This window comes from Amaranthus tricolor, chromosome 11 (genome assembly GCF_026212465.1).
Source record: "Amaranthus tricolor cultivar Red isolate AtriRed21 chromosome 11, ASM2621246v1, whole genome shotgun sequence".
NCBI lineage: Eukaryota > Viridiplantae > Streptophyta > Magnoliopsida > Caryophyllales > Amaranthaceae > Amaranthus > Amaranthus tricolor.
The window spans coordinates 2,656,009-2,670,662 of NC_080057.1; the positions used below are offsets into that span (position 1 = coordinate 2,656,009).

The following is a 14,654-nucleotide window of genomic DNA, read 5'->3' on the forward strand; positions in this document are numbered from 1 at the left end:
TGTTACTCCATTGAAGGAGATTGTAAAGAAGGAGGAGGACGACATGTTGAATGTAATGGCTAGTGATAACCTCGAATAGCCAATTTGTTTTTTCGAGGGCCATTCGCAACAAAAGGAAGTCAAATGTTGGATTATTTAAAATTTTTTAAAAGGTGGAATTATTCACAGGTAATGGACAGTAAGTTGGATTATTCAGAATAATTTTTTCAAAAAAAAATAGGTGAAAAACAAGTAAAAGAATAATATGTAAAAGGTAAAGGTAAAACAAGAATACCAACTCTCAAGCGAGAGGGTTTTAATAACAATGGAATGTCATATATTCATTTGATAGCTCAAATGGAAGTTTTTATTTATTTATTTTTTTATGATGGGAAAATTTGGAAATTTATTTGATTTGTGAGGTTTGATTGTTGAATAAGACTTTTTTGGCTGTAAAGATATTTGTCAAAATAAAATGTCAAATTGTATTGAAAATCTAGAAAATTGGGGTCCAATGTTCATTTTATTCACTCAAATATTATTATTTTTTTGTTTGAATATAAATTGAAAACAAAAAATTAGATTCACAATTAAGTAATATTATTTGAATTTATTACAATTTACAGCTAATACTTTCTTCCTTCCAATTTACTTCCAACATTTGAATATTTACACTATTTATTTATCTCTTTTAATTCGTGATTAATTTTTAATCTATTAGCTAAAACATAATCAAGTGTGATCTTGTTTGATTCGTTTTGACGCAAAGATTATTTAAACTAAATTTTTATAATTTTTTTATTATGCATAATTAGCGATATTAAAATTAAATTATTGTATTGAAACACGTAAAAAAAACAAAAATTGCTATACAAAATTATTAGTTGAATTTCAAAATAAATTTTGTTACATTGTAGCAAGAAAGCAACTCATACACTTATTACCTCTTGGCTCTTGCATTAATCAATTCTCATGTAGTTTTCATCTGGATATCAACGGCAAGAAGTAAATTGTTCCATACGAATGCTCCAATCTTACTAGCTGCCACGTGTCATCTTATTATTTTCCTTTCAAATCACCTCTTATATTAATAAATAAACAAATAAACAAATAAACAAAAAATGGAACGGGTATGAATTATAGATTTATTGTTTTTCAAAACGGAAAGAATAGTAGAATATTTTTTTGATAAATTTTAGGAAAAATTATTCTAAAATAATTCAACATTTTCATAATTTTTCTACAATAATCTCACTTATTAATTAACCATGAATAATTTCAACTTTAGGAGATATTTGCCTAAAGTAAGTTGGATAAAACCCTATAACCTCTTATAGTGGGTAATTCAATAAAAAAGTGAAATGAAAACTAATATAAAATTAGAGAAAAATTTTAAAAATTTACATAAAAAATTTTGAATAATTAAATAAATTAGAAATTTTTTTTTAGACATTTTTTCACATTTTTTTCAATATTTTATTCTAATTTATTTTTTTTTTTAAATAAAACTTGCTATAACAAGTAATCCGGTTACCGGGTTTACTACCCCTCTAAAGTTGGGATTATTAATGGTTAATCAATTGGTGGGATTATTGTAGGAAAAATTATGAAAACATTAGATTATTGTAGATAATTTTTTCTAAATTTTAATATAAACTGGAGACATATATTATAACGATTTTTCTATATCATGCACCAGTTGCATAGATTTTAGACAGTAAAAATTGATAACTATTTGAAAATTTATTTACTCATTTACCTATTTTAAAAGACGGTTTCTATTTACCAAATTTATTGTCTAAACCTATGCATTGTGTATAGGTTAGAACTATCAATATCATAAATTCAAAGTAAGATGCAATTGCGTTTTATAGTCGATTATAATATTTTTAATGAAACGTACAATCGATATTATAAGTTTTAACAGTAAGATGCAATTGTGTTTTATCGTCATCAAATTATGGTATTTTTTAATTAAACGTAATAAGTGATAAAAATTGTTTCTATCAACATAATGGTTGCATGAAAAATAAATAATTATTGACTATTTATATACTCTGTCAAAATATAGTTATTTTTGTATAATTAAAAATTTTTAAAATTTTTAATGCAAAAATTGATATGCTTGTAAAAGTCAATGTCCACACAATCTAGCAAGCCACTCATTCTCGATAAAATTATAACACGTGGCAAACACGTGGCAAAGCTGTTAGAACATCTTAATTCTCATTTTTCAAAAATATTAATAATCTGTATCTTTGATTTTCAAATTCTTTAAATTGTTTAAAAAAAACTTAATAACATAAAAGAAGATATTCATTGATATATAAAGTATTTTACAATTTATAATCAAAACATCGTTTGTAAAATAATTGCACCAAGTAATGCATTGTTATGAAGTTTAATTTATTAGAAAAACTTAGATATTATACATATTGTTGTAATAAAATCTGAAAGCTCCATTTAGAAAAAGTTCTATAAAATCATTATTTGAAAATTTCCACTAGTCAAATGGATAAAATAGTTTCTTACAAAAGATAAGTACTGTTATATAAAATACTCTTATATTTTAAAATGAAAATATTGCTTGTAAAATAGTTACAATCAAATCACGCATTGCTATATAAAGTTTTAAAATATTTTAATTAGTAATTGATTAATTCTAGGAATATCTTCCATAACCAACCTTTTACAATTAAAATCATAACTAACATAATAAAATCTTTTATAAATGGCACACAATTAGTAAAAGTCGCCATTTGAAAGTTTTAAATTATTATCAATAATAATAATAATAATAATAATAATAATAATAATAATAATAATAATAATAATAATTATTATTATTATTATTATTATTATTATTATTATTATTATTATTATATAAATATGTAATTAATATAATAATATGTAGACGTATTTGAATACGTGTGTCTATATATATATTATAAAGTAAAATATTTTAAAAATTTATGTCATAGTTATTTTTCTGTGTAACATAATCACTTTTACAATTATGTGTTTTTGGCTCAATTGTGACCATAAACTTTTTTATTTTAGTGAAATTAAGGGTGTAATGTCCTTCTTATCCTTCTCATTTTCAACATTTTTCTCATAAGATTCCTACCCCATTTATATATATATATATATATATATATATATATATATATATATATATATATATATATATATGTGTGTGTGTGTGTGTGTGTGTGTGTTAAATCTATAAATATGTTAATGAAATTTTTGAGACCAGTAACAATCTACCGTTTTACTTGCCGTAATATTAGATCTGAAAAGGGGGAAAAGAAAATGGGTGTTGCTATTTTTCGCCACCCCTTTTCATTTTTTCGCCACCTCCCCCCCTCCAAAATTACTTAATTGCCCCTGGATTTAAAAGAATTACAAAAATGCCATTGGAGTTGAAAAATAATTAATAAATGTAAATCACGCTTAATAAATGTAAATCACGCTTAATAACACTATTAAGAATTTAATGAGGATGATTTGTCTATATATATCGAACTCTGAGATGCGTTTGAAATACGAATTGAAACACGGTACTATCTCACTAAAAACTGGTACTATCTCTCTAAAAAGTGTTAATGAAGTTGTAAGGCGTAGTTGGTTGAATATGGCTAACGAAAGCGACTATGAGTCGAATGCGGTACGTAAAATTGCCGTTCGAAGGAAAAAAAAAAAAAAAAAAAAAAAAACAAGTCGCACAAATCTGGGCGACTGAACCATGGTTTAGTCGCACAGATCTGGGCGACTGAACCATGGTTTAGTCGCACAGATCTGGGCGACTGAACCATGGTCCAGTCGCACAAAACTGGGCGACTGAGCCATGGTTCAGTCGCCCAGTTTTGTGCGACTGGACCATGGGTCAGTCGCCCAGATCTGTGCGACTGCTATTTTTTTTTTTTTTTTTTTAAATTTACGTATTAATGTATTTTTAAATTATTTTTATAATTATTGTTAGTATTATTATTGTTGTTGTCATTATTTTAATTTTTATTGTTGATATTTTTATTTTTTAAATTTTTTAATATTTTAATTTACGTAATTTATTTATTTATTATTGTTATAATTATTATTATTATTGTTGTATTTGTTGTTATTATTATTATTATTATTGTTATAACTATTATTTATTTATTTATTTATTATTGTTATAATTATTTATTTATTTATTATTGTTATAACTATTATTATTATTGTTATTATTTTTCTTGTCATTATTTATTTATTTTAAATGTTTTTAAATTTTTTTTGTTAACGTAATGTTTTTATTATTATTAAAATTATTATTATTATTATTATTGTTGTTGTTGTTGTTATTATTAATCCAAATATTATTATTATAGTCATTAATGTACTTAATTTATATCATTTCAAATGTGCAGGAGTTTGAAAATTTTGGAGACAACGTAGACTACTCCGGTCGCTTTGTTACGGATAGGGAATTTATCTCCATAGATGAGTTACATAGTTGGGTCGATGCAATAGCAATTACAATCGGTTTTCTATTTACACGTGCTTCTTATAAAAAGAAAGAAGGACGTTCCAGAGTTAGTTGTTATTTAAGATTTTACCGCTATGGTAAACTTAGGGGTGATGTAGATAATGTAGATAATGCTGCCCGACCTGGTTCTAAAAGTAGGAGTTGTGGGTGTAAATTTATGATTGTAGGAAGTAGTCGTAAACCAGGAGAAAGACCTTGGACGGTAAGGGTGTGTCCTGGTGTAAAGGGAAAACATAACCACCCGTTCTTGGTGTACAGAGATGGTCATGTAAGGGCGAGGATTAATGTAGATATTCGGGAGCACATACGACAGCTTAGTGCAACCGGAATGCAACCGGCCTTTATTATGAATTCTATTAGAGATAATTTTCCTGGTTTTTATGCTAGTATGAATCAGATATATAATATTAGGCAATCAATAAGGAGAGATGAAATGGAGGGCAGGACTCCCCTTCAACACTGTCTTCATATGGCCACAGAACATAATTATGTGGTCTGGACAGAGTTGGATAATGACGGGCACTTGAGCAGACTTTTAATTGCAAATCCTACTTCAATCCAAATGATACGTACGTGGCCGTATGTTGTGCTGATAGATACAACGTACAAAACGAACAAATCAAAGTGGCCACTATGTGAAGTCATCGGAATGACGCCAACAAATCACAACTTCTTGGTTGCGTTTTGTTTGATGCGAGATGAGGCGGCTGTGTCGTACTCGTGGGTGCTGCAGGGATTGAGAGATATTTTCGGCAGTGCTCAGACTCCTAGCGTCATTGTAACCGATCGTGACGAAGGTTTATCTGCAGCTATTCGTGACGTCTTCCCAGGTAAAAACGCTTTGTGAGTTCATTATTGTGGTTATATCTATTGATAATGTCTTAATTACGTTCACTGTTTTGTTTAATGTAGATGTACGTCATTTGTTATGCACCTGGCATATTGGCAACGATGTTGAGAACATGGTGGACAAGTTGTGCGGCGGCAAGAAAAATCAACAAGGGCAGATATTTAGGAAAAGTAGATGGAACCCCTTGGTTGAAAGTGCTACAATCCGGGAATATGAAAAGAGATGGGAAGGGATCGTCAGTACGTGGTCGGTTAGGAACCGAAGGGTCGTTCGGTATTTGACTGGAACATGGATTCCACTTAGAGAGAAATTTGTGCGTGCGTGGACGAATGATTGTTTACACTTGGGTAACCATACTACCAGCAGAGTGGAAAGCCAACACTCGTCTTTTAAGTATTACCTTGGTAGCGGTAATAGCTCATTCGATACCCTTTTCAAAAGGGCGCACGCACAGATTACAAATCAACAAGCTAAAATCCGACAATCGCTACAGGAATCCATGACTTCTGTACCAAGAACGCTACGACAGTATTTCTTTAGACCTCTATATCGCCACGTGTCTCTCTATGCCTTGGAGCAGATCCAGAATGAGTTCAACCGCATGTTAGAACTGGGTGATTTTGCATTGAACAAATGCGGTTGTGTACTTCTAAAAACCCATGGATTGCCGTGTGCATGTTATTTACAAATAAAAATTGGATCACATGGTGCTTTGTACTTGGATGACATTCATGAATTCTGGAGTACTTTGAGGTACACAGAGGTAGGAGACGAACCCAATGAAGAAGTACGAAACGCGAACGCCAATGACAAAGAGTACTTTCAATCTCTGGTCGATGAAGTCCTTAAATCTGATCCCGCTTTTGTTCGCCGAATGGCTGAGGTACTTGAATATGAATTACACCCAGATGGTGCGGATATACCTGAGCCTTACGCTAGTCCACCGAGAAAGGGAAGACCAAGCACTAGTAAAACCATGAGAAGGAGAAAAAGTTCATTTGAATATAGCCGATCATCTTCTCGTGGTCGAGGGTCTAGATCTTCTTCCCGCGGGAGATCAAGTGGCAGATCTAGTGGCCGAGAGACGCAATCTTCAGTAGGAATTAAGTTCAGTTTCAACTTATCCGGTAATTGAATTAATTTTTAGTTTTTTTCATTAATTATTTGTTATTGTGGTTATATTAACTTAATTTACATTTATTGTAGATGATCCAGGAGGTCGTGATTTCTCACAGTTTCCATGGCCTGATTACATCCCATTCATGCTTCCTCCTTATTTGTTCGACTGGATTGATGTGTTAGGTGATGGTAACTGTGGATTTAGAGCAATTGCTGTCACAGAGCTGGGAGGCGAGGAAGCATGGCCTATTTTAAGACGTGCTATGAGTATGGAAATGCAAATGAACAGAGCGCAATACCTAACTTTGTATCTATCTCATGAGTCACTAGACGAGTCAATATTCAGAGTAGGTTCACACACCGATGGACCTGCTCCTTTCATGCACTGGTTCGATGCACCGATGGCTTTCTACTCTGCAGCAACGTTTCTTAACATTGCCATTGCTTTTTATGGTTCTTCTAACGGTGATTCATTAAACAACTGTTTGATTCTTCCTTTAAGAAAATCACAGGCCGCGAGAAGTGTAAATAAACTAATACATATACTTTGGGTTAATCGAAATCATTTTGTTCAACTTTTTATGAACGACGATTCATCCCCTCTGCCGCCGATCCACCCACGTTGGAAACAAGCAGCTGACAATTTCGCGAAAGATCTTGACACAAATTTCACTACGAGGATTATGCTGTGGAATAATCTACGCGGGGCACCCCCACCAACAAATAACACCGCTGACGATGCTGTAAATTTAGATACTCCATAGAATTTATACTACAGTATGTGCTGTTAAGAATTTATTTATTTCTTTGATTAATAGGAGGAATTTATAATGCTGGTAGACAAATATACATGTATTTGTGTGATGTGGGTTAGTGTGTATATTTATGTAAATTAAATGCAATCATTGACGAAATTAAATGCAATAAATAATGTAAAATAGTTTCAGTACAGACTATTCAGTATGCCATTGATCATATAATTCTCTACAATCATTAAGGTATATTTCTAACGCATGTCGTTGACGTGAGTTCAAATCCGCAAGCCGCGTAGGTAGTCTTGCCACTGGAGAGAATCGACTGGCCCATTCTTTCGCGAACTGAAAACACAACAGTACAATGTGCGTTATTAAATCATTAAATAAAAGAAACTTGAAAAAAAATTTATAATAAAACTCACGTAATCAGATCTGCTCTGACCAGGACCAGGACCGGAAGCCAGCAATTCGTCTCGGGATATGTACGGGTGCGAGCAAACTCTGAACCATTCAACGTAATTAGGTTCAGTCTCTGAAGGAACAGTAGCCCGTCGAAGTCCCTGCTCAACAAGGCGGCCACTGTAGGGGAACCTACTCCACGCCTCCACAAATGCAGCAGCAGAAGAAGGAAAGGTCACGGAGTAGGTTCCGTGTGCCGGTCGAAGAGCCTTGGCTGGTCTCATAGGAGCTGGAGGAATAGACTGCACGAACCCAATCTGTCGCAATGCCCGCTCCGGCAAATACACCTCCACAACATCAAAGCAGGTGATACCCCCGATGACTGTGGTGCGTGGGTGCTCATGCAGCAATGCAGCAGCTCCACAATTATAGGGAGTCCATTCAACCTGCTTACAAGCCAAGTTAAAAAACAAATTTCCTACAGATAAAAAACAACATGCATGACAAAATGTAATGTAAAATACCTGAGTCTCAGTCATTGAGTCCAGAACCTTGCGGAATGATATCAACCTGTCCAGCTCACGACCTACTTTCTTCGGCGTCCACATCTCCGCCCTAGTCGTGTTTGGCACATCATCTCGGCGAGGATGAGGGCGGAAAGCGGGGAAGTACTCATAGATCCATGTCTGGAGCAATGTGAGGCATCCAGCAATGGTCTTGCAACCAGCCCTAGATGCCATTCCGAGCTGCCTGTACAAGAACGCCAAAGTCACCGCACCCCAAGCCACGTCCTGTTCATCGTCGTTGACGACAACTATCGGGTGAGGTCGCATGCCAGTCCTGGTCTTATCCGCCAACAAGGTAGAGCCAATGACAGCCATGTAGTACGCTGTGGTCTGGGTATCCAAGGCATGCGACCTATGACACAGCCGCATCAGTTCAGCAACGCTTATGCATCCGCTGGTGAATGAACCTTTACGTCGAAGCTCAGACAGAGGCTCGCCGACCAGATTGGTGATACCAACCTCCCACTCCGCCTCCGAAGGCTCAGCCGGCAGAGAACCATCAATAGAAATGCCCAATATGCGTTGCACGTCGTGCAACATAATCGTCATCTCTCCCCAGGGCATGTGAAAGGTGTTCGTATCCGGCTGCCACCTCTCGACGAACGCCGATATCAAAGCAGAGTCGATGTGCTGGTGCATAATGACCGGGAGTCGACCGAGGGAAGTGGAAGGTAGAAAATCGACTAGCTGAACGGACAAATCCCTCAATCCGATGATGGACTCCACCGGTCTCTTCCTAATACGGCACTCCAAAATTGGAGGCGTACGCTCGGAGCCGTCATAAATAAGTTTAGCTATGTGCCCGCCATAGCTAGGGATCAGTCGCGTATCTGTCTGCCCCCCGGGCTGGGGTGATGTCACTAACCAGTCTGTGTTAGTGGACTGTGAGGGCCTGCCCCGTGGCGGCTCATTATCGACAAAACTTCCTCCTGCACGCTCAGATGCGGCGGAAGAACTAGGGCCGCCACGGGCAAATCTGCCTTCGGGGCCACGAACTATAGTCCAGTCCAATGGGGCAGGCTCAGGACCTTGGAACTGAACATCATCAGCATCATTATCATCATCACTATAAACCCCCCAACTACTCTGGAGGCTATCACCCTGGTCATCAAAATGAGTACGCACTTGGTTCAGCGTACTCGACCTTTGGGCCTCACTATGTCTGGCCGCCTCTTCCTGCCTAGCCCTCCTAGCAGAACCCGTGACCCCTCTCTCATGCGGGTCCCCTCTGAGTAAGGTAGGCCTAGAACTATTACCTCTCAACAATTGTCTAAAAAAACCCTTTCCTTTTCCTTGATTACCAGCCATTTTCTACAATTTTTTACGGTTTCATTCAATATTATAAATAATAATATTTCTAAATACATAATAATCATAAATAAAATATGGAAAAAAATAACAAAAAACAAACAAAAAATTATTAACATTTAATTAAAAAAAATATATACAAAACATAAACATATATTTAATAATAAATAAAAATAACAATAACAATAATAATAATAAAATTAATAATAACAACATTAACATATATTTAATAATACAAAATTAACAATCACAATAATAATAATAATATTAATAATAATAACATTAACATATATTTAATATTAACAAAAATAACAATACAATAATAATAATAATTAAATTAATAATAATAAAATTAATAAAATACATACGGAAAAAATAAAAAAAAAAAAAATTAAGGGAGTCGCCCAGATCTGGGCGGCTCGACCCCGGTTCAGTCGCCTAAAATTAGGCGACTGAACCGGGGTCCAGTCGCCCAGATCTAGGCGACTCCATTAATTTTTTTTTTTTTTTCGTGATTAAATTTAAATATAAGGAAAAAATTAAAAAACAAAAATTTTTATATATACAAAACATAAACATTTATTTAATAATAAATAAAAATAAAAAAAAATTAATAGGAGTCGCCCAAATCTGGGCGGCTCGACCCCGGTCCAGTCGCCTAAAATTAGGCGACTGAACCGGGGTCCAGTCGCCCAGATCTGGGCGACTCCTATAATATTTTTTTTTTTTTTCCGTGATTAAATTTAATTACAAATAACTTACCTCGATTGATAAATTCCGGATTGAACTTAATTTTTGCTCCCAAATTTTGCTTTTGTATGTTGGTTTTTAGTTGTAGTGAAAGTATTTTTAGTGTGATTGTGGTTTATATAGAAAATTTTAGCTTCAATGGCATAATTGTAATTTTTTTAAAAACCAAGGGCAATATGGTAATTTACTAGGGGGGTGGCGAAAAAATGAAAAGGGTGGCGAATTATAAGGATTGGGAAGAAAATTTACTCACATAGTTAGATTTAGCCAATTTGCTATGATGTAAACACTTGTATATGACTTCAAAAGATGCCAAGTGGCTCCCAAGTTCTTTTTCTGCATTTCCATAATTACTTAGAAGAATATACTGTTTCTTTGATACTCTCTAGTATAATGGAAATTGTCTAATTGACTATGGCGAGTAAATTAAAAAAAATTGCATAAATGATACTCCCTCCATTATCAATGTTATTTTCATTTGGAATATTTAACGAGAGAAATTTGATTAATCTTTTGAACACATATTTAAAAGATACAATATATCGATGTGAGATCTCGTTAGATTCGTTTTAATGTATACTTTTTTATTATTTATTTTTTATAAATTTTTTATTATGTGTATTTAAAATTATCGATGTTTAAAATTTGCTTTGAAAACTATACAAAGAGTAAACGAGAATAACAAAAAAAGAATGGAGGGAGTATTTTAAAGAAATTGAGAAATTAGATGGGTTAATAAGATAAAAAAAGGCAAATTAAATTATATGTCGATGAAAATTTAAAAAAAAAGTGTTTACCGAAAATGAAAATAAGTTATATTAATAAAATAAATTAAAATATAAGAAAATTAGATGAGACACTAAATAATTGCTATATACTCTCTCCGTTTATAAAATCTTTTCACATAAAATTTACTAATTTTATGTCAGATTTTGACTATATGAAATCTTATTAAATTTATCTTAATATATAACTTTTTAAATATCAACTTTTTGATATTTTTAAAACACATAATTAAAATTACTATTTAATTTTTAAGTTAGAGATTTGCAAAACAAGTAAATGTGAAGAAAATGTAAAAATTTTAAAACACATAATTAAAATTACTAGTCCACAAGATTCCACTCTCCATCACTATTCACTAATGAGAATCCTAATTAACGGTTCTCCTATGTGTTGGGTAACTTAGCTATGTACTCACATGTGATGGGTGCATTGACGGTTCATATTCATATTCACCATGTGATCACTGCAACATACTCATAGCTCATATTTTTATCACTTGTTCTTTTGTCCGGATATTGGTTCACTATTTTTATGAGTTTTTAAATTTTTTATTTGAGGTTATAATTGAGTTTGAGTATATTAATATGAAATTTTGTACCATTCACTTAATTAATTTTTTCTTAATTCATGTGATCTTTAAAGAAAAATAGAGTATCTTTTAATGTTAGTAGATCTTTTAATGTTAGTAGACTAAGTTCATACAAGAAGTAAGGAGTCATTCTATATATATGATATATATATTCAACAAACACCACTTCACTAGCTACCAACTACTGTACTTCTGTCACCTAAAGACAACGTTATGTATCATAGTTCTTCCGTTTGATATTACTTGCAACATTATAAGATATTGCATTATTTATTTATCATTCTTAATTTGTGATTATTTTTTATTTTTTTAGTTAAAACATAGTTAAGTGAGATTTTATTTGATTCCTATCAATGCAAAGACTGTCTATATCAAATTTTTATAATTATTCATTATATATAATTAAAAATATTAAGGATTGAATTAATGCATTAGACTGCGTAAAAAGTAAGATGGTGCAAGTATTTTGGAATGGGGGAAGTACAATAATTTGGATTTGACCGTATTAAATACTTCTAATTAGACGAATTTAGGAGAAAGATTTGCTTCATATTATTTTAGTTTACACCATAGTATTAGCCTTAAAAGGTATATTAAAAATAATAAATACTAGATAGTGCCCGTACAATGCATGGCTTTTTAAAATTTTCGGACATTTGTATAAACTAAAAGTTTTAAATTTTAAGAAATGAATTTTACATTATAGTTATATTTCATTTCACTATGAACAGTCGTATACCTTACGTACATTGTATGATATTTTACAATGTGTGCGCAGGTGATTGTGGAAATTTAGTTCATGACAAATAAATCACAACTAAAGACAAAAAGTATATTATTTTTTTAATCATCTCAAATATTTAATACATTATGTAATATAATTTAATAAATAAAATTAAAAAAAATTATTAATAATTGAAAAAAATGAAATAATATATATAATTCTCTTACACATTAAATAATGTGACCTAAAAAGTAAAAATAATAATTAGATGGTAGTAAAGTCAAAAATATAAAAGTAAGTCATAATAACAATGACATCGTCATTGAATTTTAGAGGGAAAACTTTTATTGAGAAAGTGACACTTTAGCAATTTCATAAAATGATGATGTGAACTGTGTTTTGTTTTAGTAATAGTTATAGATTATAGATTCTAAATATGAAAGACTTGTATGTTAGTCACATTGGTGGTGGAAGGAGAATGGTTCATGGTGAAGCTCCTTGAGTGACAAATCTTCATCATTATCGAATTGAAGTTTTTCTAAGTGTGATTGATCTACAATTACCTAAACTTCAAAATCGATTTAGTGAGAAAACCAACGCTTTTCTTATTTGTATGGCTTATTTTAGTCTTGGTGAGGGATACTCATCTTTTGATATAAAAAATTGCTTATTGTTGCTAAATTTTATCCAAATGATTTTCCAAATGAGGATTTGATATTCTTTGGAAAATCACTTAAAAGTTTCATTGGTGATGTGAGAAACGACGAGCGATTTTTAGATGTGAAGACTATCAATGAGCTTTCCATAAAACTTTTTGAGACATTGCATGAAACCTATTTCAATGTCTACAAGCTATTGAAATTGGTATTGCTTTTTCCAGTGACGACAACAAGTGTTGAGAGAAACTTTTTCGGAATGATACATATAAAAAAGTAAAGTACGAAACAACAATGGAGAACAATTAATTGTTGAATGATAGAATTTACTATCTTAGAGAAGGATTTACTTCTCAATGATAGTATGATGCCATTGTACAACAATTCCAAATAAATGCAAACTAGGCGAGAACAATTATAGTTCGTTTGTTATTTTGTTACTTTGTATATCATTTTGTAGGGCTTTCTTTTCATTGTAAATTTTAACTTCTTTACGTGAGAATGATGTTAATTGAACTTTATTATTCTTTTGGGTTGCCAACATTAGAGGTGAGGATAATATTAATTGATCACTTTTATATTACATTGGCTTACGCTTGGGATTATTATGCTTCTTTAATTCATTTTGTAGAATTAAAAAAATTTAGCGGTTAATTTTACAAATAAAAAGTCTGTCGTCGTCCATTTATTGATGCTCCTAGGACTTTAAACCCTGAATCCACCTTCTAGTTGGCATGAAATATATATTAGACTCCTCGGTCCACACTTAGAACTTTGACTCCACACATCTTAAAATCATTACTCACTATTTAACTCACAACTATCTAGATACCTATATCATGATTATCATTGATCATACTGACCTAGACCTTCAACTTAATCCTTATATGACCAGATAACGACATCCTTACTACATACTCTCTCCTATTCAGTTTATGTGTCCCATTTCCTTTTATGGTCAAGTTATCTTAATTGTCTCATTTCTATTTTTGATATGGGTTTTTAACTTTTATGCCCTTAGTAACTTTATCCTATTTTAAATTATACACTCCATTACCCATACTAATTTTCCTCCCTTACATTAAAAACCCATAATACCACTCTCTTTCCTACCCTTAGGGTCCCACTTTTGACTCTCCTTAAAATTCGTGAAAAGTCAAATGGGACTCGTAAGGTGAATAGGAGGGATTATCTTTACCCCATATAACTTCATACTTGTTCTATTATTTTTATCCTTTATTATAACTAGGCATGGCCACGGGGCGGGTTACCCGGAACCGAACCGGTCCCGAACCGCTTGGAACCGGATCCGGAACCGGAACCGTTTGCGACAGGTTCCGAACCGCGAAACCGTGAAACCGCCGGAAAAAACCGTCGTGAACCGGGTAAAAAACCCGCGGGTTGGAACCGGAACCGGTCCGGGAGAACCGGTCCAACGGTTCCATGGAACCGGTTCTGGAACCGGAACCGGAACCGGTCCGGTTGAACCGGCTCAACGGTTCCGTGGAACCGGAACCGGGACCGGTCCGGTTGAACCGGCCCACCGGTTCCATGGAACCGGTTCGCCAAAATGTGACCGTTACGTTACCGTTAGCTAGCCGTTGCCTTCTCCTCTATATATACTCATCACTTTCAATCATTTTCATTC

At 33.0% G+C, this 14,654-nt stretch overlaps 2 protein-coding genes across 2 annotated transcripts; one reads left to right on the forward strand and one right to left on the reverse strand.

Annotated features, from left to right (window-relative positions):
• The first annotated feature begins 3,613 nt into the window (after positions 1-3,613).
• On the forward strand, positions 3,614-7,237 carry LOC130826455 (PKS-NRPS hybrid synthetase cheA-like). The gene is made up of 4 exons (XM_057692044.1): positions 3,614-3,646; positions 4,533-5,334; positions 5,417-6,481; positions 6,561-7,237. Exons 1-4 carry the CDS (start codon positions 3,614-3,616, stop codon positions 7,235-7,237), a joined length of 2,577 nt encoding a protein of 858 aa, XP_057548027.1.
• Positions 7,238-7,386: 149 nt separating this feature from the next.
• Positions 7,387-9,409, reverse strand: LOC130826855 (protein MAINTENANCE OF MERISTEMS-like). Its single transcript, XM_057692454.1, has 3 exons — positions 8,152-9,409; positions 7,651-8,073; positions 7,387-7,570 (listed from the first exon to the last, which is right to left on the reverse strand). The coding sequence occupies exons 1-3, from the start codon at positions 8,830-8,832 to the stop codon at positions 7,427-7,429; spliced, it is 1,248 nt and encodes a 415-aa protein (XP_057548437.1). The 5' UTR covers positions 8,833-9,409; the 3' UTR covers positions 7,387-7,426.
• Between the last annotated feature and the right edge of the window lie 5,245 nt (positions 9,410-14,654).

Coding starts and splice junctions, on each gene's coding strand:
- LOC130826455 (XM_057692044.1), top strand. CDS start 3,614: ATGGCTAACGAAAGCGACTATGAGTCGAATGCG. Junction 3,647..4,532: donor GCGACTATGAGTCGAATGCG/GTACGTAAAATT, acceptor TCTTATAAAAAG/AAAGAAGGACGTTCCAGAGT. Junction 5,335..5,416: donor TATTCGTGACGTCTTCCCAG/GTAAAAACGCTT, acceptor TGTTTAATGTAG/ATGTACGTCATTTGTTATGC.
- LOC130826855 (XM_057692454.1), bottom strand. CDS start 8,832: ATGCACCAGCACATCGACTCTGCTTTGATATCGGCGTTCGTCGAGAGG. Junction 8,074..8,151: donor ACTCAATGACTGAGACTCAG/GTATTTTACATT, acceptor GCTTGTAAGCAG/GTTGAATGGACTCCCTATAA. Junction 7,571..7,650: donor GTCAGAGCAGATCTGATTAC/GTGAGTTTTATT, acceptor TTGTGTTTTCAG/TTCGCGAAAGAATGGGCCAG.